This window comes from Thamnophis elegans, chromosome 3 (genome assembly GCF_009769535.1).
Source record: "Thamnophis elegans isolate rThaEle1 chromosome 3, rThaEle1.pri, whole genome shotgun sequence".
NCBI lineage: Eukaryota > Metazoa > Chordata > Lepidosauria > Squamata > Colubridae > Thamnophis > Thamnophis elegans.
Window position 1 is genome coordinate 85,026,706 of NC_045543.1, and position 24,362 is coordinate 85,051,067.

Here is a 24,362-nt window from a genome sequence, read left to right on the forward strand (position 1 = left end):
AAAAACGTGTTACATCACAAATTGTTATACAGCAATATAATGCAGCAAAACATCCTCCAGATAAGACAATCTACTTCTGATGTTATACTCTAGTACTCTAGTATTCATTTGTGAACATTCCTTTTAAGTACTACATATTGCAATTTATTGATAAACAAACACTGACTATTTCATATTCTGTACAACTTTATTTTTTTAATGTTCAGCCAGCTATCCTCACTGTTTCGTAGTTTCCCTGCTAAATTTCTGGCAACATTTTTCATTCCCAGTTGTGAGTCAGGAAGAATGCTTTTAAAATATGTTTTCTATTTTAAGTAAAGCTCCACCATGATATTAGAAAGCTGACATCCCAATGCTAGATCAGCAGGCATTTTTAATTTTAAAAAGTGGGTAGAAGGCAAGTGGCAAAAAACATTAACCTAAGGCTACCAAACAGGGCTACAAAAAAAACCCCAAATAAACAATGGTAGGAGAGTTAGAACTTTCTGTATGCTTTTGTTTTGTTTTTTTTCAATCAATGGGCCATCCTCAGTTCTGCCATCCAATTTTTTAAAAATTAAAGACACAAACGGGAAGAAAAACACTCTAAAAGAAATCTGGTAGCTTTACTCTAATTCCTACATGACAGCTGCCTGAAGTATTTTGGTAGCAAATGACTACAGGCATGGAGATAAAAGGCAAAAGAAGATGAGATGTAAACTAATCACCTTGAGGTATGTCAGCATTTTAAAAAACAACACCTGGTGCTACTTTTAGGGTGTGTGTGTATGACAGAAAAACAGACACAGAGGGAATCACAGAGATAAATGTGCAATGCATGTGAGAGGATATTTAATCTGTTACACCTTCAACTATAATTCCAATAACAACAAAAATCTGCAATTAGTGTTATTTAAAACACCCACCTGTAGGTGCCAAGGAGAAAATAAAATTTACATAACAGCTTAAATTTTCATCACTCAAATGGAACAGATGGGAAAACTAGCACCTAGAAAATTATGTTTCCATATACACTAATATGACTACATAGAACCATTTGTTTCGGGCAACAGGCATCACAAATTATGCTATGAAATTACTCCTCATTTAAAGCCTTGGTATTTGCTTTGTACCGGTGTAAATATAAATATGCAAAAATTTGTGTAAACATGTAAAAGCACACACTCCCCACAGTAAAAGTTCCTCATCCCATTAAATAAGATTTAAAAAAAATCTTCAACATTATGGGGAAATAGACCAACCAATTTGATTACAATATCATATATTGCAGTAATTCAAATACCTGAGATAAAGATATGAATTAATCTAGAAAAATAATTGAGTATATACTGTATATTGCCTCTTGATAACTTCTCAAAAAAAACCAAGGAAATGGGTTTTAAACATGCATGTAACATACTGTTATACTTCTAGTTTATATGAATTAACTAAGAAATATGTAAACATTTTAACATTTTGCTATTGCATGCAGAGTATTTGCAATTTATTTATATGGTCATATCGTGGTATACAAATTTGTACTTGATTTTAGAAAAACTGCACAAAACAATCCCCCCCCCCTCACATGGCATGTCAGAAATTAGAAGGAGTGTTGCCACCTACCAAAGCAATATGAACTGTGAATTCCACTCCAATTCCAACAGATGCAATCAGGATGACAACAGGAACTGCACTTAGTTTTATTCCAATTAGACCCATCATGCCAAAGAGTTCCACTGTCATAAGAGCCAGCACAACCACCTAAAAAAATTCAGATGGTGATTAATGATTTATCATGTTGCAGAAACAAAAGCATAGACTGAAAGTGCAACTAGCTTTTTTAAAAAAGTTATTGTGTTAAGTGTCTGTATCCTTGGAAATGTCATATAGTAATTTCTGCTGAAGATAAGTTTATAATTTGGCACTGCAATCTAAAATTTTGTAAGTCTTCTGCTTTTTTGCAATGTTTCACCCTCTCCTTAATTCAGTCCTAGTACAGAGATAGATATATGAAAAAATACAGGATTTCGACTAAGTAGATAACTGGAGGAGGAGGAGAAAGAGGTCTAAAAATTCTGTTCCAAAGGTAGAATTCCTTTCTGTAACCCAAACCCACTTCTGTAGGAATCACAATAAATTATTTTATAAGCTAATCTCATGACTGATAAAGTACACAGCCAAGTCTTTAGACAGCTCTTCTAGACTAAACATTTACCTTTTTGCATACCTGTTATACAAATCTATAGGTCGAAACCCAGTAATCATTTTTACCTCTACCATTTTATAAGTTTCAGAGAAGTTCATAAAGTTTAGGCAGAATAACATCAAACATTCTGCTTGAAAAGAATACCACTGAAAGACGTCTGGTGCTTTGCAGGACATATAAAAAATTAGTCTGTCTATACTGTTTATATTCACCATTTTATTTATTTATTTTTTACTCTCTGCAGCACTATGCCTCATTCTTCTCTCCCGTTGGAGCTGAACATTGTTATCGACAACCAGACTCCTCAAGAGTGAAAGACTCACACAACAGCCACCATAGTCTAGGAGTATAGCTACCTTGAGATAAAATGAGCGGCATATAAATTTTATAAATAATGAGTTATGCTAACACTATGGGTGCTCAAATGCTCACTCTGTGCAGTTTAAAGAGAGCCATGCTTTGGGGATTATTTTGCCTGCCTCATCTGGGATCGCTGAAAACTTGAGAACAAACAGTAAAATCTGTATAGGTTTAAATGAAGATATTTCAAACAAGAAAATGATTCCCTAAGCCAAAAACGCCCATAACAAATGCGTACCGCACTGTACACACTTATAAAAAAGCATGTTAAAATTTTGACTTTTTTCTTGGGAATTTAGATGAAGCCAAATGTTTTAACTATCTTTATTTTTTAAACTTCCATTTAATACTAGGTCAAAATATTACGGTTATTACAGCATATACCCTTAGCAAGAAAACCACCCCCCTCAAGAAGTAGAATAAATATATCATGAATGATGCAATATATACACTGCACTAGTAGCTCAGACATAAACAAAACCTTCCTGAGTGTAGCAAGAGCTATGCTAAAAGGAATTTGACTTCAACAAAGACTTACAATGATCCCAGCTGTCCAGGGGTTCAGAAGAATGAGGGCACACACCAGAAATGTGCAGGCCAGAACCACGCTAATGGATAAGAGGAGCCAATGACGAAGACTTATATATTGTTCCCAAAAGAGAAATGGATACCCGTTTGGATAACTGGGAATCCCAAGGCTAGTGTAATTATTGCAGATTGCTCTCACTTTCTCTATAGCTTCCACAAAATCAGAGGTATCACGCAGTCCATTGAGGTAGAAAGGAAATTGAGCATATTCAATAGGCTCAGCTTCTGGGACTAAGGAAAGGGAGAAAAATACAATATAAATATAAATATTTTATACATACACACAGAGAGAATCATGAATGAAGAAGGAAAAAGATGAGTGTGATTGTTTAGATGCCCCGTGTTAGCACTGTGTACTAATTTACATTTAAATAAGACTTTGGATACACCATGAAATGCCACACATACAGTTCTCTGAATAATAAAAAGGTACAGAGTATGTCAGATTTCATTCATGCATGCCTCCATTGGAGTCTGTGCAGTGTACATTTGAACACTACAAAGAAATCCCAAAAAGAACACTCTAAAGAGAAAATAGCAGCAGTATTCTAAAACCACTAATCTTTTGTGGCTGGAATATTTTTTGTCGCAAAACAGAAACAAAATCCTTCAAAGTTGACTTTTTAAAAAAAATCACACAGTAGGTTTTTGTAACATTACTGCACGTTGTGGGGAATTTCAGAGAAGTTGCTATGTTTGTCCACCGTAAAAGCAAAGATAAACTCACATATTTTCTGTGGGTTAATTTTATGTCAACTGGACCATGAAAGTTGATGCCCTAATGCATTTTGGCCTTTATGAGTCTACAAGATTCTCTGTCATTATGTTAAACTAATTAACTCTCCATCTATATTCTAAACATCTCCAATTACCTGGAACAAGTTATCATATTAAAAAAGTACCTACATTGTTTACAAACTGTCAAGGCATCAAATACTTCCATTTAAAGTATTTTAGCTAGGAAGCCAAACCACAAGGATGGAAAGGATTTTAAAATATCCATTCAACTTAATGTGTTATGTTTCACAATTTGCTATCAGCAAATATTAAGTCCTGAGTGACAACCACAGAAATATTTGGAGATTAAATTATGTTTAATATTTGGACTGGGGGATTACAAAATCTCAAGTACCTTTATACTACTCTGATATAAGAGTATAACTTCTGAAATCCTTGTGTTGCTGACAGCACTATAATCCCAACAATTTACAATGAAGCAGTGAATAGGGCCAGGATTTGTAATCAGTTAAACATTTTGAATGCTAAAGTTAGCCAGTACATTTGTTACATTTTCTCTGGCTATTGAATATAAGCTTGAGAGCATGTTCCAGTCAGTCAAAGAAAGATTAAATACTTCAAGTGGTTAATTCAGGAAATACATAATTTTTATCCTTTAATGACATGGCATATCTACATTTATCATACTCTTTTTGAAAGCAATGCTAAGTCCACCATACAACCCATTCTTTCCCCCACTAAAGGAAGCTTTTTATAACTAGCTTTGGAGCACACTAGCTGTGTGTTCCTGACTCTGCAGGGTCATTCCCTTGACTTGCTAAACATGATTTGCCCTATTATAATCTCAACTATAAATTTTCATTAAGACAAGATTTGGCTGGGTGCCCAAGAGCTTTAGGATTGAGATAGAAGGAAGGACAATTTCCTTGTTATCCAGTTGTATTGCCATAAATACCACTCCACTTCTTCCTTCACGCCTGCCACCCAATAACTAGCCAACAGACCAACCAATAAATCAAGTGTCAAAGCAACATTAAATTGGTATTGCTATTTAGAATGCAACAGAGAGAGTTGAGGAAAAATGCAAGGAAAATGGATATAGTTCTTTTAGATGTCTTGTCATTCCCACCCTTACAGTTCAGACACAAGGCAGGTGCTAGAGAATGACCTAGTTTTCCACAAATTCTTTGCTTCTTGTCAGATTCCAAACAAACACGCAATAATTCCCAATGACAAAAAACTCTGCATGGAACTAAAAGGTTTATCTTACTCATAAAATGAGCTTGCCGCACTGAATTGAAATGCTGAAGGCAAGGTTTAAATTTTGATATAAACTATTAAAGAATTCTTCCCCCTCCAAAAAAAATGCTACCAAAGTACAACATTCTTCTCCTACATTACACAATCACATCTATCTCCTGAGTTTTTACAGAATAAAGCAATATATATTATTCTGTATATAGTCCTGGAAAGTGTCAGTCGACTCGACTTAAAAGCTGCTAAGCCTGGAAGGAAAAGCAGAGGCATTTGAATAAATTTCAAGATATTATAATAAAAGGTTCCTTACTGGTTACTGGCATATAGTCTGCTTTATCATGGACCCATTCCGGACGGTGGGGCCGGATGTTGGCTTGAGAAGCAGCGTAGGCCACAGGATCGTTGCTAACCCAGGCCGTTAGGTACATGTAGAATGCCTTTGGGTTAATGATTCCATCTGCGTCCACCAAGCGCTGTTTAGCCAACTGAAAAATGCAAAGTCTTTTAGAACCACTCTTTCTCAAATTTTTAACACAAAAAGGCTGAGGGAAACGGCAGATGAGAGCACACAGAACATATGTTTGTGAGAAACATATTTTTATAGAGAGACCACAAGCATATTATTCCCAGCATGGGAGATATTTTTGTATCCAGATTTTTCAAACGGCTTGGAATGGTGTAAAACGCTTTGCGTGCAATTCATCAGAAACATTAATCAAAGAACGTTCCAGATGAATACTGAGCCAATTAAGCCTAAATTCTCATACACAGTCTGCAACCAAGAGGGGCAAATGACCAAACTGCCGAGAAACATATTTAAAGGTGGTTTTGAGAAAAGGAAGAAAAAAAAGAAACTGGCAAGAGTCCTGTAGACGTCTGTGTGCAGTTAACCTCTGTTGTTAACACTGAAGGAAATGCCACCCACTAAATGGAGGAGAGCTATAAAAATAAAACAACATCTGTATAAATTTTGCTAACGGTTGTCTCCTATGACCTACATATTTAGAGAATACCCAGCATCAAAAACCAGATGAATGTATCCTAAGTATTCTCTTCATGGGGGACAATAGGCAAATGAATTGGATGGCTTTGAATAAGTCTTAAAAGTCTAGACCAAAATCTACTTTGTTAAACTACAGAAATGGTGATACTCAGAAGGTTCTGGAAAGGAAAAACGGTAGGGTTTTTTTTTGTTTGTTTGCTCTTCATTCTGCCACAACTTTCATTTTTAAGGCTTTCTAATTATTTGAAAGGACAGTGGCAACAATCTTTTAAAAAAAGAAGCTGGAATCCAGAATCAATTAATCCACAAGACATGCAACAACTGTATGTCTTCAAATTGTTTCTAGACTTACAGAATAAAATGCATGGGCCCTGGGGTTCCCATAGCACAATTTTATTTCTCTCAGGCAGAGGAAATTATACCGTGAGCCAGAGGCTTACCATATTTGTTACACAATACAGTTGGTATTTTAAGTTTTAAGAGTCATTTGGAATTCTTTAATTTCATTTTATCTCCCCTTTCTGTCTCCTCCTTCTGTTGACACACTAATAACATAAATATACAAACTGCCCTTTTTTAAAAACATAAAATGCCAATCATCATCATCATTTAAGTTGTAGAAGGAAAGATTGAACTTTATCCTATGCAGTAAAATATAATGTCTTATACCAGGGGTCAGCAAACTGCGGCTCTGAAGCCGCATGTGGCTCTTTCCTCCCTCTACTGCAGCTTGGTGCCACAATTTTGAGAGGAGCTTACGGTGGGGGGGGGGGGGGGGCGGGGGAGAAGCACAGTGCACCAGGAGAAGACTCTATGGCAAGGGGAACAGTTTTCCAGTGTCTCCACAATTGATAGGGCTTTCGGTTATGACAGGTAGAGGAAAAAGTATGCCGCGCTAGGAGGAGACTCTATGGTGGGGGAAATGAACTTCTAGTCAGCTCCAGAATTGAACAGGAGGCTTCTGATTAGGACATTTGTGGCTCCTGGTGTTTTCTTTTTTGTGGGAAATGGGTCCAAATGGCTCTTTGAGTGTTTACGTTTGCCGACCCCTGTCCTATACTGACAGAATTCTGCTTTCCACTGTCTGCTGGGAGAAAGGGACAATGAGAAATAACCTATTATGGTATGTGAGAAGATTGCCAAGACAAAGTTATATCTTAGATAATCTGAGCCAGCATTTCAAGTTGAAAATTACAACAAAATTACAAAGAAACACAGAAAGTCAGTTGCCTCTTTGAAAAAACACCTTTGGATCCTACCCAAAAAGCAAACAGAGAGAAAACTTTTGGGTTTGATGTAAAATGTATCCATGGAATAATTCCAATAATAGGGCAGCTACATTCTGAATGAATTGGAATTTCTGAACAGTTTTGCAAAGGAAAACAAATATAAAATGCATCCCAGTAATCTACCTTAGAAGTTGCTCCTCTTAAGAAATGCTCTAGCCAGTAAGCTTGCAATTATAAGCAGTTCTGGCTATGGCAACTATCCTGAGCCCCATGATAAATCTTCCTACAGCAGCTGTGCTCTGCTTCTTGGAGAATGTGACTCATCATCAACAAAAGAAGTACACCTTTTGGTTGGGTTCCTGTCTTTAAAACAGGGTTATCCACCCTTGGCAACTTTTAGTCTTGTGGACTTCAACTCCCAGAAGTCTGCAGCCAGCCATAAGGCCACCCACTGTTTCCAAACATCTATTCAGAACTTTCATAGCTTTACATGATTCTGCCGTAAAGAAGAAAGAGATCTCTATCCTCAGTGTACTAATCGGAGAATATAATTAGACAATAATACCCAGGGTCTTCATGAATATTATTAAAAGCACATGAGTCTAAATCACACTGTGCAAAACTCTAGAATCAAGACCTTTAAGACAAGGAAACTTTCTTTGGATTTTTCCCAGCAGTTAGGAGCAAAGTCACCATAACACAGTAGCTGTGGCTCTTGGCCTAGTGAAGTACCCAAGACATCTAAAAAATATAGAGATAATATTAGATTATATTCTGATTCCTGCTGAATGAGAGCAGGATAGAAGCCATACTGTTGCTGATAATCAAGAGTCTCTGGAGATCCACAGCTATAATTTACTTTCTAGAAAAAATATATCCAAAACCTGTGCAGTCATTATTCAGGGTGGGAGGATTCCTGTGTGCGTTTTTTTTCCAGAAATTTCAATTTGCTTTCCTTCAGGAAGGCAATAACAAATAGCACAAATGCTATTAACCCATCATCAAACCAGTCCATTTAAGGTAACCACATACCACTTAGGCAAAGATAGAATCGGGATTTATATGGTGAAAGGAAGAAAACGAGGGAGAAGGCAATATGGTTCATTGCCAATATAACATAACATCCATGAGGGCAATAGTATTATTGCTCCACTGTGGTTCCTGGGAGGCCACCCAGAGCCTGCAGCTGAATACAACCAATCCCAAAGGTCAAGAAGCAAGCATACCAGTCATCAGCCGGATGTTTTCAACAATTCTGAGCACATTTTCAGCTCAGTATAGTCAACTGAAATCAATTGGAACTCATTCTAGCAACTGCTAGCTGTGAGCAGATGCATATCAACATTGGTTAAAACAACCAACTTATCTTGAGCTTATTTCTACCATTGTTCAACTCATTATTTCTTTTGCTTTCCGCGTGTTAAAATTACCGAGCAAATACAGGGATTTTATCATCAAAAAGGGGGCAGCTCAGAGCTATTGTCTTTTCCAAGTCCAATTAAAGTTTTAACAATGAGTTAACAAATAAAGAAACATTTGCATTGTCCCATTTGAAACCACAGACATATTGAACTGTATTTTTGAACATACCTGGCTCATGTTAAGAGGTTTATCTCGCATGTTTGAAATAGTCTGAAACAGAAGTTTGTAAGCCAAAACAGCATCTTCAGATCCATTTTTGTAACTGTGAAGGGTGATCTTCCCAGATTTCCAGTCTTTGTCAAAAGCTTCCTGAAGACCTGTTGGAAGGCAACACTCCCACCAGTTAATAAATCCTCACCTACCCAGCTTATAATGGGAGAGAGACAGGAGACAAGACAAGACTTTCTTTTCAACTAATTAAGAAGGGGTTTCAGGACTCCAAGGTTTTCAGCTCTTGAGTAAGTGCTGACAAGGCTTGTGAGAGGTTGCCATTACTTTCCTAGTGTTCTTTTTACTCTTGGTTCTGTCTCTTCCAGTCTCTCCCCATAGCCCTGAAACAAGAAGAGTCTGGCTGGAGAACTGTCACCTGCCTCCCAAGCAGATGTTTGGGAGGGAGTCCTAAACTTGAGACACTGGCCTCCCAGAAGTGCAGGCCTTGCATAGCTTGCCTTCCCCATCTTCCAACTTGTCTGTGGAAGGCTGCCAGGCCAGAGTTCCAGACAGACCTCCTGCTGTCTCAAAACTAGCCCAATTCTCCCACACCCACTTAGCTAAATGTCTCCACACGTGAAAACATTGACATCATAACACTACTGTGCGTGCGCGGCTGAACACATGGCTTGTATATAACAAAACAAGCTTTGCAGGCACTTCATGCGTGCAAGATTTACTCTGGCACTCAAGCTTACTTCAGCTATCAGCGTTTCAAATTTGATCTCTAAAAGGCACTTCAGAGCATATGGGAATGCAACAACGCAGCAGCCCCTAAAACAGCCAGATGCTTTAATGTGTTGCAATAGGTGTTATGTTCATGTACATACCTATCTGCTCCAAAACATTTATTGGAGATCAGATATGAAGGACTTCCCAGCCTTAATGCTAATGCATAGAGGAAAAGAATGTATGCGGGAACCAATACGGGTTGGTAAAATATTTTTTTAAAACTTTAAAAAAAAGTCTCCATGTTCTGTGACAGAACTCAGATGAGCAGGGTTACTATGTGTTATGGTGTGCTAATAAGAAATGAGAACAAACACACAACAGAACCTGGCTTGAAATCTACAATGGCAGACCTAAGCAGCAAGTAATTTGCAAACAAACGCTTGTAGGGAAAATTAATTGCTTCATTCAAATACAATCCAGGGGACTGAGCCAAAAAACTGTAATAACAAAGTCAGAAATGGGGCCATTATCTGAAAAAAGTTTTATCCCCTCACAACCCTAAAAGGAATTACACAACGGGGAGGAGACACATAGGACTTTAGTTGTTTCGGCTACCACTAGGTGCTGAAGCCATAGGTTATACAACAACATGACCAGAAATTCCACCGTGAAGCTGGAGGAAAAAGAAACTCACACCGCACCATTCAAACTTCAAACAGCAACCCAGCTCCTGCTTGAGCACAGCATGAGTGAACATGATTTTGTCAATTTGTTCCATCTGTTCAACTTGTGGAGCTAATACAAGTTGTGGGATCTGCTGCCAGCACGTGTAAAGATCACAGCCAACACCTATTCACTCTCAACTGTTCTTTTCCTCTTTGCCACCCCTTCCAAGGGGGAAGAGGCTGGGGGGAAAAATACCTCACAGAGCAAATTTGGATCAGATTTAGAATAGGAAGCCACAGCCCAGCGCAAGGAGACTATGTGGGAACAGATGAACCAACCGCATGTCTAAAGCAGAGTAGGGAAGGGTGGGAGGGATCCACCAACCCACCTCACAGCTGCACTGGGAGGCTGTAATCAAAACCATCCTTACAGAGCTGACAGGTTAGCCATGGCTATAAAGAGGGAAGAACCTTGGAAAGAAGGACAGGACCTGAATGACACAACCATGGGTACTCATTCTCTTTTGCAAACCCTTTATCTGTTTCCTATAAAGCAAGGGTGTCCAACTTTGGCAACTTTAAGACTTGTAGACTTCAACTCCCAGAACTCCACAACTCGCAGAGGTCCCCAGAAGTCAATCTGTCTGGGGAATTTTGAGAGTTGACAAATCTTAAAGTTTCTGAGGATGGACACTCCTGCTTTAGAGTTTTCCACAGGCATAAATTTATAATAAAGCTTCCTCTTTGACATTCAGAATAAACACACTGAGAGGGTGCACACCAGAGATGGTATTCAGCCAGTTCTGACAGGTTCTGGAGAAACAGTAGCGGAAGTTTTGAGTAGTTCGGAGAACCGGCAAATAGGCTGGCCCTGCCCCCACTGCCTCCCAGCTGATCTTCTTTTGTTGCCCTGAACAGGAGAACGCTGGTTAGTAGGGTGGGGAGGGAATGGGGATTTTGCAGTATCCTTCCCGTCACACCCACAGAACCGGTAGAAAAAAAAATTGAATCCCACCACTAATGCACACCTACCAGACCAAAAACACACTACTTGGCTAGAGAAAGAAAGAACAACAGCTATTGACCCTATTGGCAACAGCTATTTGAAATTAATTTACAAAGCTGCAAAGAATGATTGGAATAAGCTAAAATGAGAAAAGCAATACATATATCAATCACTGGTACAATGCATTCAAAGGCAAGAAGTACATTTGCAAGAAAATATGCATTTATTGCTGTTTGGTTTTACCTTGCAGCCAGTCTCTAAAATAATGCAACCACATTTTAGGAAGTTGCTTGTTTTCCTCCAATAAGACATAGTTCACATTGCTGAAGCTTCTGTGAAGTTCATAAAGTAAATGTTGGATGTTGGGATAATCCGCTTTCTGGGTAACAATATACATATGGTAGAATGAGAAGTATTTGAACTGGGCTGCAATAAACTCATATTCTCGAGTCTCCCGTGGCACAATGTCTGTGAGATCCAATCCATCTCTCACACGAGTTGTCCCATAAAGACTGAGGCCAAGTAAGCCCAGAAAAAGACAAATGACCATAACCTGGGGGAAAAAAACACACAAAAAGCATGCTTAAGTAAATGGGATTTTAACATTAAGAAAATCATGGGCTACAAAAGCTACAAAAGGATACATATGGAACCATTTAACTTTATAACCTATGACTTCTATAAGGACTATGTGGTTTCTCAGGTTCCATCAACTATTTTCAGCAGAGCCAATATATTCATTGCCTGGGCTGACAAAATTGTACCAAGCATACTGTAGTTTGCTGAGTTTTGGCTTAGCATGTTATATGCAGCTAGCTGTGGTAGATTATAAATCATGCATCAGAACAATATGTGAGCCTAGCAACAATGGATTATTTAACAAACCATAGTTAGAACAATGGTTCAATGTGATGTATCGATTCCACCAATGTTTAGTATAGCCCTCCCAACCTGGTGCCACCCACATGTGTTGACTTAATAGTCTGTGTACTTTTGATAACCTGATGGTGGCCATGTTATTTGCAAAACTATTCCAACCGAGCTAAGGTTGAGCAAAATCTGGGACAACTGCTTCATTGTAGAATTTAAATGCCCAAATCCGTATCAATACAGTACCAGAAACATCAGAAGGACAGTCACAATCAAAATCCTGCCTTCTTTACAGGCATTGCATATACAACATATATAAAAAGGGGACATAAGATTATCATGGTCTCCATTTTGACATTGATTCCTTGCCTTCAGAATGCTCATGCTCCCTATAGTTGCTCATTTTCAACCTAGAGCCAGGAATCTTAATAGTTTGGCCGAATGGTTGGAGAGGAGAAGTTGACAACAATAGTGCAAAAGCTTGAGAAACAACTTCCTAGGAAGGAAAAGCATCCTAAAGATCTAGAACCACATATGGTCAAGCCAGGTGTCTGACCTCCACATGTACAGATAGTCCTTGACATATAACAGTTCTTTAAGTGACCATTTGATGTTACAACGGCACTGAAAACAATGACTTATGGTTCTTTTTCACACTTATGACTGTTGCAGCATGCCTATGGTCACGTGATCAAAATTTTGCCACTTGGCAACTGACTCAGTTTTTATGGTTGGTGTCCCGGGTTATGTGATCACTTTTTGTGACCTTCTCACAAGCAAAATCAATGGGGAAGCCAGATTCACTTAACAATCATGTTACTAACTTGACAACTGCGGTGATTCACTTAACAGGTTATCTGAGGGACCATCTCTTGCCGGTCACATCTACCCAACCCACTAGAGTGGGGAGGCAAGGAATGTTGCGGGTTATACATCTGGCGGGACCCAGGACCTTCTCTGTGGTGGCTCCCTCTTGCATCATCCCAGAGGTTAGACTGGCCCCCACTCTAACACTCTTTCGGAAGGCCCTAAAGACATGGTTCTCTCAAAGGGCCTAGTGAACCCAGAATGGGATGGAGCCCACTAAATGGCTAGTATGAATGTGTGTTCTTGCCAGGGTGGTGGGTTATCATTTTATTATTTTTATTATTTTTATTTCTTTCATACAAAGTTTTTACACCCTCGTAAGCTGCCTTGAGTTGAGTTAAATTTTCTAAATAAATAAACTGTGGCAAGAATAGTCATAAAATGGGGCAAAACTCACTTAACTACCTTGTTTAGCAACAGGAAACTTCAGCTCAATTGTGGTCATTAGTCAAGGACTACCTGTATCTGAAGGAGGAGGTGGTAAACTTATGAGAGCTATTTCCAGAGATAATCCAGTGCCATTTTTTTAAACTGAAGGATCTGTATATGGAGGCAGAATCCAGCATGAACTTTAGATACTTAAGAGTTATCTCTAGATTTTCAAGGACAGCCAATATATTTTAACTATGACAGCAAAAAAACAAGAGTAACCAACATTACCTTTGCTTTTGGTTTTAACAGGAGTGGCGCATACTGTTTTTCAGCAAAAGAGGAGAGTGTCCATTTAGTACAGGGAGGCTCAAGACAATGCAGTGTAGTTTCAGAGAACTGAGAAAGAAGATCCCGGGTTGAACTGGTGCTTTCTGGGCTCTGGCAACTGAGGTTATCTTGTGGCATGGTGACGGGTTGTACCGATATTTCCGACCGAGGTTCTGCTGTGGTGTAATAAATCTGAGTGTGTGGGTCGTATTCAGTGCGCAGCTGGACTGTAGACTGCATTGTGATTTGAGTTTCATGGGCAAAAGTGGGGCTACTGTAGGGCGGCGGAGGGCTGTAGCGTAAGTTATCACCGGCCTCTGCATAAGCTTGAGGTTCAATTTGAATGACTCTGGTGACGCAGGGGCTAAAAGAAAAATAGAGAAAGTAGATACATGCACTGTGATTGTGATCAGAATTGTTCTATGATGTATTATTGGTTAACATTTAATAAAGTGTTTGTCTACAAAGTGCACCTACATATATGGAATTTTGCAATGTGCAAGAAACACAATCCACTGCTTAAGTTCCTTAACACTCTCTGTGTCAGTGTTTCAAATAGCATCCAAAAGTACATCAGTTTGTGAAAATATTACCGAAAATATTACCGAAAATATTACTGAATTAGCAAAACCACCACTATTCCCTTTTGAAGTCACACAAAATGATTAGAGAGGAGAGTTACTGGTATATTGGTTAGTATTCAATTATACCAGCTCACCAGCAGAATAAAGAAAACATACTTAAACCCTCTCAAAGCCAAAACACATTATAGTTGAGTGATGTGTGAAGTGTATTTTGTGGTTGCTATTAGAACCTCCCTAATGACATTGATGTAATCATAAGAAACTGGTCAACCAATCTCTTCCAACCATAGAGCAGTTCGTGGCAACCAGGGGTGTAATAATGCTCAGTTTGCTGCTCCAGACATTATAGCTCTGAGTTTCCATTCATTTGGAATATAAGAGGTTTGAAAGTGACCTCAAATTCTACCATACAACTGTAGGAATAAGTACCTCTGGCTAAAGTAGTCAGTGGTGAAACGTCCATTTAAAATGATGTAATCTTTGTAATATTCCTTCCCTCTTACCTTGTAAAACAGCAGAATATATCCAGCCTCCGATCTTCCCGGCGGTATAGGTCCATACTCAAAATAGCAGGAAAAATTAACAGAACCATGGCAAAGTTAAATACTACAACCACAGCAGCCTGTATAATCAAAGAGAGAAAGAAGAACATCAGCAATACTAAGGCTATGGGAGGGGAGGGGGGGGTTATTTTTTATTTTTTAAAGTTGTAACTATTGTTATTTCAACACTGAAAGTCAGGTTATAATTAGGTTTCCATATTGCAAACTTAAATATAGTCATGAACTATTAAGAATTAGATATTGTCCTAATAAACATCCTTGTCTGCGTTACCAGATCTCAAATCCATTTCTCATAGGAGAAACTAAAACAAATTAAAAAAAAACAATTTACCCCTCAAAATGTGAAAAGCTCTGATGTGCATATTAATTTAATTTTAGTATATTTTTTGTGTCAAAAAAGAGTGGAGGGAGAGAAACTAGGCTCCAAGTCAAGACCTACAACTCCACAATGTAACCATAAAAGTGTTCTTCAGTGGAAGCTGCTTATGAGACCAATTAGCCACTATTTAGTGTTTCAGAGCAGTGATCCATTCATTTAAACAGCCTGTGATTTATATCACCACACAAGGTACATGAGTCAGGACTTCGGCATCCTCTTTTGTACCTTAGTAGGAAGAACTGTCAGAGAAACAAATGGCTATTTAGACAAGATTGATATTGACAGTGGCCTGTTTTTTTTTTGAATTTAAAATATAGAAAGAAAGGCTTTGCAAAGGTTAATGAGGTCCTTCACCACATTAGTGTTTTTTTGTATTTCACCACACGCTTTCCCTGAAGTTTTAAACAGTTTTATATAGATACTTTGCACTATAATTTTCATCTCTCCAGACTGATTCTAAATTACCAAGGAAAGCATTACCTCAGAGCACATTTTTGTACAGCCTTCAAACAATTTTTTAACAATGAAGATCCACTAGTTATGAATATCAATTCAACTACAGACCAAAATATATTGTAATATATATATATAGCTCCTTGGACATTCTGAAAGTGAACTCATAACTCAATCACGATCCAATATGTACCTTTTCCCCTACAGAATTCCTTCCCTAACTGGAATAAAGAAAAGACAGACTTGCTTAGGATGATAAGCATAGTAGGTAGAAAAAATATGGTTCTTTTCATTTATTTGTTACATGTATGTGTATATAGAGTTTCTAGGAAATCTCCGGTCCCAGCATTGACCAGACTAAATATGTTTGATTTTAGGAAAGGCATTGCATTGTTTATCTTCATCTTGGTGTCTAATAACAAGATATTGGCTAAGACTATATTTCAGAAACCCACACTATCCCTAATTTATGGTGCCTCCACCAATCTCATTAAATCATCATTTGCTTAAAAAACAGCTTATTATATAAACCACATTTGGTTACTTTTACAAATCACTTAGCTAAAAATCATGACTTGCGAAGATTTAGAATGCAGTTATGTAGCCAGTTTCAATCAATGCTGAAAGCCACAAAGACAAACACATTCCTGTAAGAATGAGGTCCTTATCAGCGATGCTGTGGGATAAAATAAAAAGGGAGTTTATATCAGACTGAAGCACTCCCAGAACTGATTCTCATAAAAGGGGATTCCCTAAGCCTCAAAAGAAATTGTTCCATTATCTCATTATATGCTCAAATTACACACACATACACACTTGCTAGCAGTTTGTGAATGAATTTTTTTACAGAGTTGGCCGAAAACGACTTCACTCTTGTGTAACAGGAATAGCAAAGTTTCTTCAAGTCACCCATCAGTAAGAAGGTAAATCTGAAAGTCTCACACTTTTCCCTATGGAATTCCACAAACCTAGTGGGCAGCTATATTTCTTAATCCTAAAGTGTACAAAACTTCTGGCTCCACTGCTCACAAAGAAAGGAAGGCTCAGTCGCACTCGACAGCTTTAATATGCATAGAATATTCATCCCTTTTTGGCTTCAGGAAAGCTGTGAAGACCCATCTGTTCCATCTTGCAGTTAGGTTATGATTGAAGATTTGGGGGAGGGGGGTATTTTTCCACAGTGACTTGACTTTTCTATTTCCTAGTTTTCTATTTTCTTGATTTTTTATTTTTGGACACATTGGGTCTTTGGGAATGTTTTTACTGATGGTTTGATCATATTTATAGGCTGCTCTTCTCATGCAGCATGAATCTAGGTGCTGTACAAACAACTATAAAAACAATTTCAAAAACATTCTAAGCGTACAAAAATTTAATATTATTATAAAAAGCTAAGAGAGGGCATCAGATTATAAACAATGGAGACTCTAATCCAATTACCATTCCCGGGTTGTTTTTGTTCCTGTTTTTGAGAGGAACATGTCCAGAATCTCCAGGAACCAGGCAACATGCAAGTATACTAAATATGTAAGAAATATTTAGAATATTTATGTATAGGTTCCACACTGACGCACCGCCTATGAATCATTCCCCCCCCCCCCCCCCAATAATCTTCTGCTTTAAAACATGGTGACTGTTGAACCCATGAATTCGCTGAAATAAAATAGGATCTGAGCTGGAGTTCTTGAGGGAGAAAGTAAAGTGAAATCCTGACTATGTACTGCAATATACTTATCCCTTACAGAGTAAGTGGATTTATTGTTTGATAAGAAATACTACAAATGAAGAGATCCGCTTTGCACCTTATTGCTAATCATATGCATTTCCTTCCTAATGAAATTCACAATGTTATATTTTCTTCCTCGGTCTTCCTGACCAGCATTTGCAACCAAAATTAAAGATATCTGTGACTGGGACAAAAGAACTTAAGGAACTAGATGTAGCTATTCCATCCTAAGTTGGGAGTAAAATGATAAATGAATCAGTGCAGCTGGCACTGTTACTCCCACTATGTACATGTACTTAACAGGGCACTGTGCATCATTAAGCAAGTGAAAAGGATAACTTTTTGCTTCTCACAAAGGCTCCCACTACAGGAAAAAGACTGCCACTTGGTTTTTTGTGAGTAGTGAAGCTTATGGCCGAAGAAACTGGATGGTGTAAATCAAGGGTTCTTAATTGGTGGTATCTATATCACAGTTGGAACTTAAGAGTAATTGAGGTGGAACACAGGGTAGATCACTGAAACTTTAATTAAGTCTTTAAGACTTGCCATAAGTGATGAGTATGGTAATAAAATACCCATGAAAATAAAAATGTTGAGCAGGATTTGACAGTCTCAGATCCAAGAGACTTATGCAATGTAAGGCAAACCTTCTTTTATGACTTCCAGAGCTACTTCCAATTCATTAGTGTTAGAAATTGATGGTGTGGTTTCTTACGATTTGGGAGCAAAAGCACCCAGAAGCTATCCCTGTAAACCTTCATTCTCCCCACCCTCCCACCCCCTTTTTGTTCAATCGTGTCTGATTCTGTGAGACTGCCTGGATAAGTCCCTGCAGGGGTTTTTTTTGGCAAAGTTTTTCACTGCCTCTTTCCCAAGGCTTAGAGAAAGTGACTGTCCCAAGATCATCTAGCTGGCTTTGTGCCTGTGGAGGAGGGCTAGAATTCACATTCTCCCAGTTTCAAGCCTGATGTTTTAACCATTACACTAAACTAATCCCCTGCATAAAAAATAAATAGATACCCAGATCCAAGCCATCTCCCATCATCTTACCCACTAGGCTGCTTCAAAAACAAACAAGTAAACCCATTGCTCATGTTTTCATTACTATGTTATGGTCAATTGATCTTCATGATCAGGAGTTCCCCTATTCATATGCAGATCAATGAGATACAGGTAGTCCTTGACTATAATTGAGAGCAAAATTTCCATGGCTAAGAAAGACAATTGTTAAGTGAATTTTGCCCCATTTTATGACCTTTTTTGCCACAGTTACAGAGCGAATCACTGCAGTTGTTAAGTTAGTAACATGTTGTTAAGTGAACCTGGATTCCCCATTGACTTTGTCAGAAGGTTGCAAAAGGTGATCACATGACCCCAGGTCCTCTGTCAAAAATTTGAATCAGTTGCCAAATGTCTGAAGTTTGATCACATGGCCAGGAAATGTTGCAATGGTTTTAGGTGTGTAAAAATAGTCCTGTCACTTTTTTCACTGCCATTATAACTGGTCACTAGAGGAATGACTGTAAGCCGAGGACTACCTGGAGCCCTATAGCTCCCGGTATAGGGAGACATATTCTTGAAGTTGTTTGTGTTGAGGTGCTACAATGGGATGGAATGGGGGCCAATTGTATAGTATTAGCCCTAAGTAGCAATACTGTGAGCTCAGGAATTCTGGGAATTGAAGTACACAGGTCATAAAGTTGCCATAGTTGCCCACCCCTGATTTAAGGGACATAATATCATATAGCTCCAAAGTTATTCAATCTGTCAAAGATATTCAATTAACACTGGAAAGATTAAAAAAAATAAGATTGTGGTTGCAATTGTGTTGGAAGCCCTGCCTCTTTTAATGTGTGTTGCCTCACACTACACAAACACACATACACACACACACACACACACCTCTATGGGTTACAAACAATTATGTACAAAATAAAGATAAAACTACAAAAAGAATTAATCTGAGAGTCTGAGGTCTGACTTACTTATGTTCTTACTCTACCAAGAAGTCATGTATTACTTTCTCAGCAATTGGATTATTTTACTAATACTGAGCCTCAAAAACCAAGAAGACTTTGATTGTTATCTTTTAGTGTCTCAGGAGAAGCGAAAAAAGATAGAAGAAGGTTAAAGCAACTTTCTGTTTAAGCCCATCTGATATAGAACTTCTATATAAAGAAACAGCTATAAACATTACTGAAAAGAAAAGCAATAGTGTCGTTACATTGCTATGCTTTCTTAACTTGGCTGTGGAGGATTTCCTGGACAGACAGGATTTTTTTCATGAAATAATTTTTTGTCTTTAAATGACCAAAGGCAGGGTGGAGAGCTGTAAGAGCAGAAAATTCCACATTTTCAAACAGACCACCCAAAAGTAACTTGCATCGCCCTTTCTGAATGCCACAGTATGCACCATCTGAATTTCACCACAGCTGGTAAAGTATGAAGTAAAATAAATACCAAACGTGTACAAGAAAATAAATAGCAACTGCTAACAAGAAAAAATAGCTTTCCTTTCCTTTCCTTGTGCATTGCAAAATACATATTTAGTGGTCAGCACTGAAACTGGTTTCTCTTTAGATCAAATGAAACTGCACTATTGGTAGATAAAACATTAAGATTTGAGTGAATAAATATGGCCCAGAAGAGTTCATAAGAAAATTAATTGCTGTATTCAAATCCCCCCACCTGAAAACACCACAATAATCTCAATAAGCATATTTTTAATGACTGATGAACCAAGCAAGAGAAAAGTGACACCTGAGAAAATGCAAGTGCCAGATCTTTGCTAAGGTTGGAATCGGCTACCAACTGACTTTCTGCTGGAGCATTATCTTTGGGGTGGAAATGACACTTTTAACTATAAAATAGAAAAACTAATGTATGTGCAAATACATACACACGTAGAAAGAACAAGGAAAAATGAGAGCAGGATGCATGCGATAGCATTTTTCCAAGATATTGGTTATGATCCAGAATGTCAAATCCACATAAGCTGGGCTCTATATTATCAGTTCATATAAGAAAAACAATTTTGTTAACGCATGGATATCTGTCTATATAAGTCACAGAAAACAGATATGGGTTAAGGAAACTAAATGCATTTTTAATCAAGAATTACAAGGTTATCCACAGCACCATGGAATTAATCTAATCCTAGAAAGGAGAAAGCCCCAATGGAAGGCCTCTCTCCCCTGGTTTTATGTCATAAATGCCAAATCAGAGCCTGTTCATCTGATTATAATTAAGTCTGGTATCAGTTGTCACGTATATGCAGAGATATAGAAGAAAAGTATGCATAGAAAGTTATGAGAGCACACATTTGTTTTCCCAGCCTATCCTACTTTATACAAATATGAGGACAACCAGAAGAGAAGAGTGAGTGGGCAATATTCCTCTGACAAGAGCAGAGTAAAATATGAGCTACCATTTATAGTAAATAACTAGACAACCTGGGACCCCCTTGGGTTATCGTTTGAGAGATGTTTTATTTATTTATTCTTATATTTATCTCTTTTAATTTATATAGCTGTCCATCTGATAGAATAAGCAACTCTTGGCTGCTTACAGGTTAAAACCAATTAATAACCCAAGATCATTATAATTAGTAATTAAAACATAAAAACTACTGTATATACTCGAGTATAAGCCTAGTTTTTCAGCCCACTTTTTGGGCTGAAAAAAGCCGCCTCGGCTTATACTCGAGTCAGTGAAAAATTTGCCCAAAATGGAGGAGAAAAAGGGGCGGGGCCATGCCGCTGGGTGACACTCGTGAATGGCCCAGTGCCCCTGTGAGTTTCCCCTCCCTCTGTGTCAGTTTGCCGCGCAGCGCGCACCGCACCATCGCCCCTCCTCACGTTCTAATGTAATGCAGGGCTGTCTTACGATTCCCCTTCCTCCCCCTCCTGCCGCTCTGCAACGATGTCCCACCTCCTCCTTGTTATGGCAAGCAGCCACATAGCGATGTCCCACCTCCTCTGGTACAGTGATCCAATGATAGGAATCACTGTGCCGTGTGTCATAGGAGGCGGGACATCGCTCCCGCGGCTGCACGGGACATCATCATCACAGCGGGACATCAGCATCATGAGGTGAGTGAAGTATTTCATTGAATACACCGCTAGTTTACTGTTTTTCTTTGAAATAAATATTCAAAAACATTATTGGTATCTATTTTTATTTTTGAAATTTACCGGTAGCTGCTGCATTTCCCACCCTAGGCTTATACTCGAGTCAATAACTTTTCCAGTTTTTTGTGGTAAAATTAGGTGCCTCGGCTTATATTCGGGTCGGCCTATACTCGAGTATATACGGTATATAAAAAAACTGAACAAGTGTAAAAAGGAGATGAAGGGATGTTAACAACAGAGGAGCCATCTCACTAGCTCTTCTGTCCCCTAGAGTCCCCAGGCCTGCTGACACAACCAAGTCTTGAAGGACCTTCAAAAACTCAAAAGAGATAAGGATGACTTGGCCTTGGGGACAGAAGATTTCATAATATGGGTGCCACCACAGAGAAGGCCAATTATCAAGGACATACGAAAGGTAGCTTCCTAGATCACAGAATCTATAACATCGGCTAGATCGAATAGGATGAGCAATGAAATCAGGGAGAGGTGATCCCAAAAATAACCTAGTCCCATGCCGTAAACATAAATTTGGATTTGCAACTACTGATTTGTATCCTACTCACTAGATCGAAGGGAAGAAATGGTCTTTATTACATATAAGCTCCATTGTTTTCTACACTTTCAAATAGTTGAAGGGGAACTTTGATACAAATAAAATTATTGAAAAATATGTATACATATTCTTTATGTCTTTAATATGTAAGTAATGTTATTTGATTTGTTTTTAAATTGTAAAATATCACTAAGGCCTTCAGAGAGGAAGGCTAGAGGCCTTGACACTCTCTTCCTAGAAATCCTCAGGGTCTTTACAACACCATTCCCAGTCCTGAGTTGGGGTATTTGCTTAGTATTTGCTTTTGCCACCACTTATCTTTGCAGGTGGCCTCATCTGATCCTCTCACACCTGGGCTGCTCTTCTGATGACTAAAATTTCAAAATACAAAAATAACCTCTACTCTGCCCTCTTCTGGCCATGTAGTGTAGTGGCATGGTGATTAGGGGATCTGGCCCTACTTTCCATCCTATGGAAGATGCAGCAATCTCACAGGGTAAACAAAATAAAATTTTACTTAAAAAAAAGAAAATGCTAAATGCTAAAAAACCTCTTATTTTTTATTTTTAGAAGGCAAACTTTCAACATGAAGAGAACTGGTCACACACTGGTTTATAAATCAGTAAAAGCAGAAGAAAAAGGAGGTAGATTTAGAAGAAAATATAATGCTTTTTATAGACCACTGATGGCAATCTGCCATAAATGCAACATTCACTACCAAAATCTCTGAGAAGATAGCAGAGAGTTTTCAAGTTATTATTAGAGACCATAAGAAATTCTAAATATAATGTCTATCTTTATGAACACAGCTTGAGATTTGATTGAGAACTCCGATTAAACATTCCATTTTGCAGTTGGTACAGAGACATAGAAAACCTGAGATTTAACACAACTCAGGATACAGATATAAACAATCTTGTACAAATTTCTGGCTGGATGCCAAGAATCATTAATTGAGATGGGTGGCTATAGAAATTGAATAGAATAAACAAATAAATGTTGTAGTTAATTCTACAAAATCCAAAGACTCCTGAAAGAATTATTCCTCTGCTTTGATTAAGTACATTTCTCAAGCTTTTGGAAATTCCAATTAATTAATGTTGGGGAGAAACCCCCACTTTCTATTACTGCCACAAAGTTCTTTATTTTAATAAAACCAAGACCCTTTAATAAAGAAGAAAAAAGAATCAGACTAACTTCAATATAAAATATATATGATGCTCAAAAACCTTTCACTTACAGAAATGTGAATTGTGCATCTGAATTTATCATACAGGCTACATATACAACAGTAACAAATTTAGAGAATTTAGCAAAATGTAGTGTCTTTTTGCCCTACTTTGCCTGTCATTTGCGTTATAACAATAATTCTACAAGTCCCAGTTTCATTCCATCAAATAAACACTATTTTTCTTCTTTAGTCCAGCACATGTCCAAATATTGTGGCTAGGAATTTGCAGACACAAGACTACCACACAGCAAAAACTTGCTAACATGCTCATGTTCAATTCAGTTTCTATTCTGTGTATCAGGTTTTTTTTTGAGAATTAGTAAATCTTTCACATTTTAAAACATAGATTCAAAAAATCAAAAAGATAACTTCAGTTTCAAGTCAACCATACTCATGAAAAGAAGCACATCTAAAATTAAGCATGTTCTGTAATAGCTTTCCCCAAACTGATGCCCTCCGAAAATTGAAATAGAGCAGTGATGGCGAACCTTTTAGACTCGAGTGCCCAAACTGCGCATGTGCACATGCCCAAACTGAAAAGTGCACATGCGTGGACATGAACGAACATGCACAAACATGTGCATGCACAAACATGCATGTGTGTGCGGACATGCATGTGTGTGTGCGTAGGCATGCACAGCAGAGACCCGAAGACCAGCTGGTCGGCGGGAGCCAGGGCATTCCAACACCGGCAGCGCAGCAAGCGGTAAGATCTTTTTCCTTCACAAGCTTCTGTTTTGTCATTTGCAGGGAAACAGAAGCTCACGAAAGAAACTCTACGGAGATCTGATCCGGGCCAACGGTGTGTGTGCCAGCAGAAAGGGTTCTGCGTGCCACCTCTGGCACATATGCCATAGGTTCGCCATCACCGGACTAGAGTCAGTGCAGACTATGTTGTCAACAAATCACTTTGTTCCCTGCAGAATCAGTCTCTAATTGGGAATTTGTGCATCTCACCCAATTCAAACGCTA

General features: G+C 38.2%; 1 protein-coding gene across 2 annotated transcripts in view; it reads right to left on the bottom strand.

Annotated features, from left to right (window-relative positions):
- PTCH1 (patched 1) overlaps positions 1-24,362 on the bottom strand; it is an 89,982-nt gene that overhangs the window by 12,734 nt on the left and 52,886 nt on the right. For both annotated transcript variants that reach the window (XM_032213089.1, XM_032213087.1), the window contains 7 exons: positions 14,859-14,977; positions 13,733-14,135; positions 11,579-11,888; positions 8,951-9,099; positions 5,439-5,613; positions 3,084-3,364; positions 1,603-1,740 (listed from right to left, as the gene is read on the bottom strand). In XM_032213089.1, coding sequence (XP_032068980.1) covers positions 1,603-1,740; positions 3,084-3,364; positions 5,439-5,613; positions 8,951-9,099; positions 11,579-11,888; positions 13,733-14,135; positions 14,859-14,977 — 1,575 coding nt within the window. The remainder of the gene's footprint in view (positions 1-1,602; positions 1,741-3,083; positions 3,365-5,438; positions 5,614-8,950; positions 9,100-11,578; positions 11,889-13,732; positions 14,136-14,858; positions 14,978-24,362) is intronic.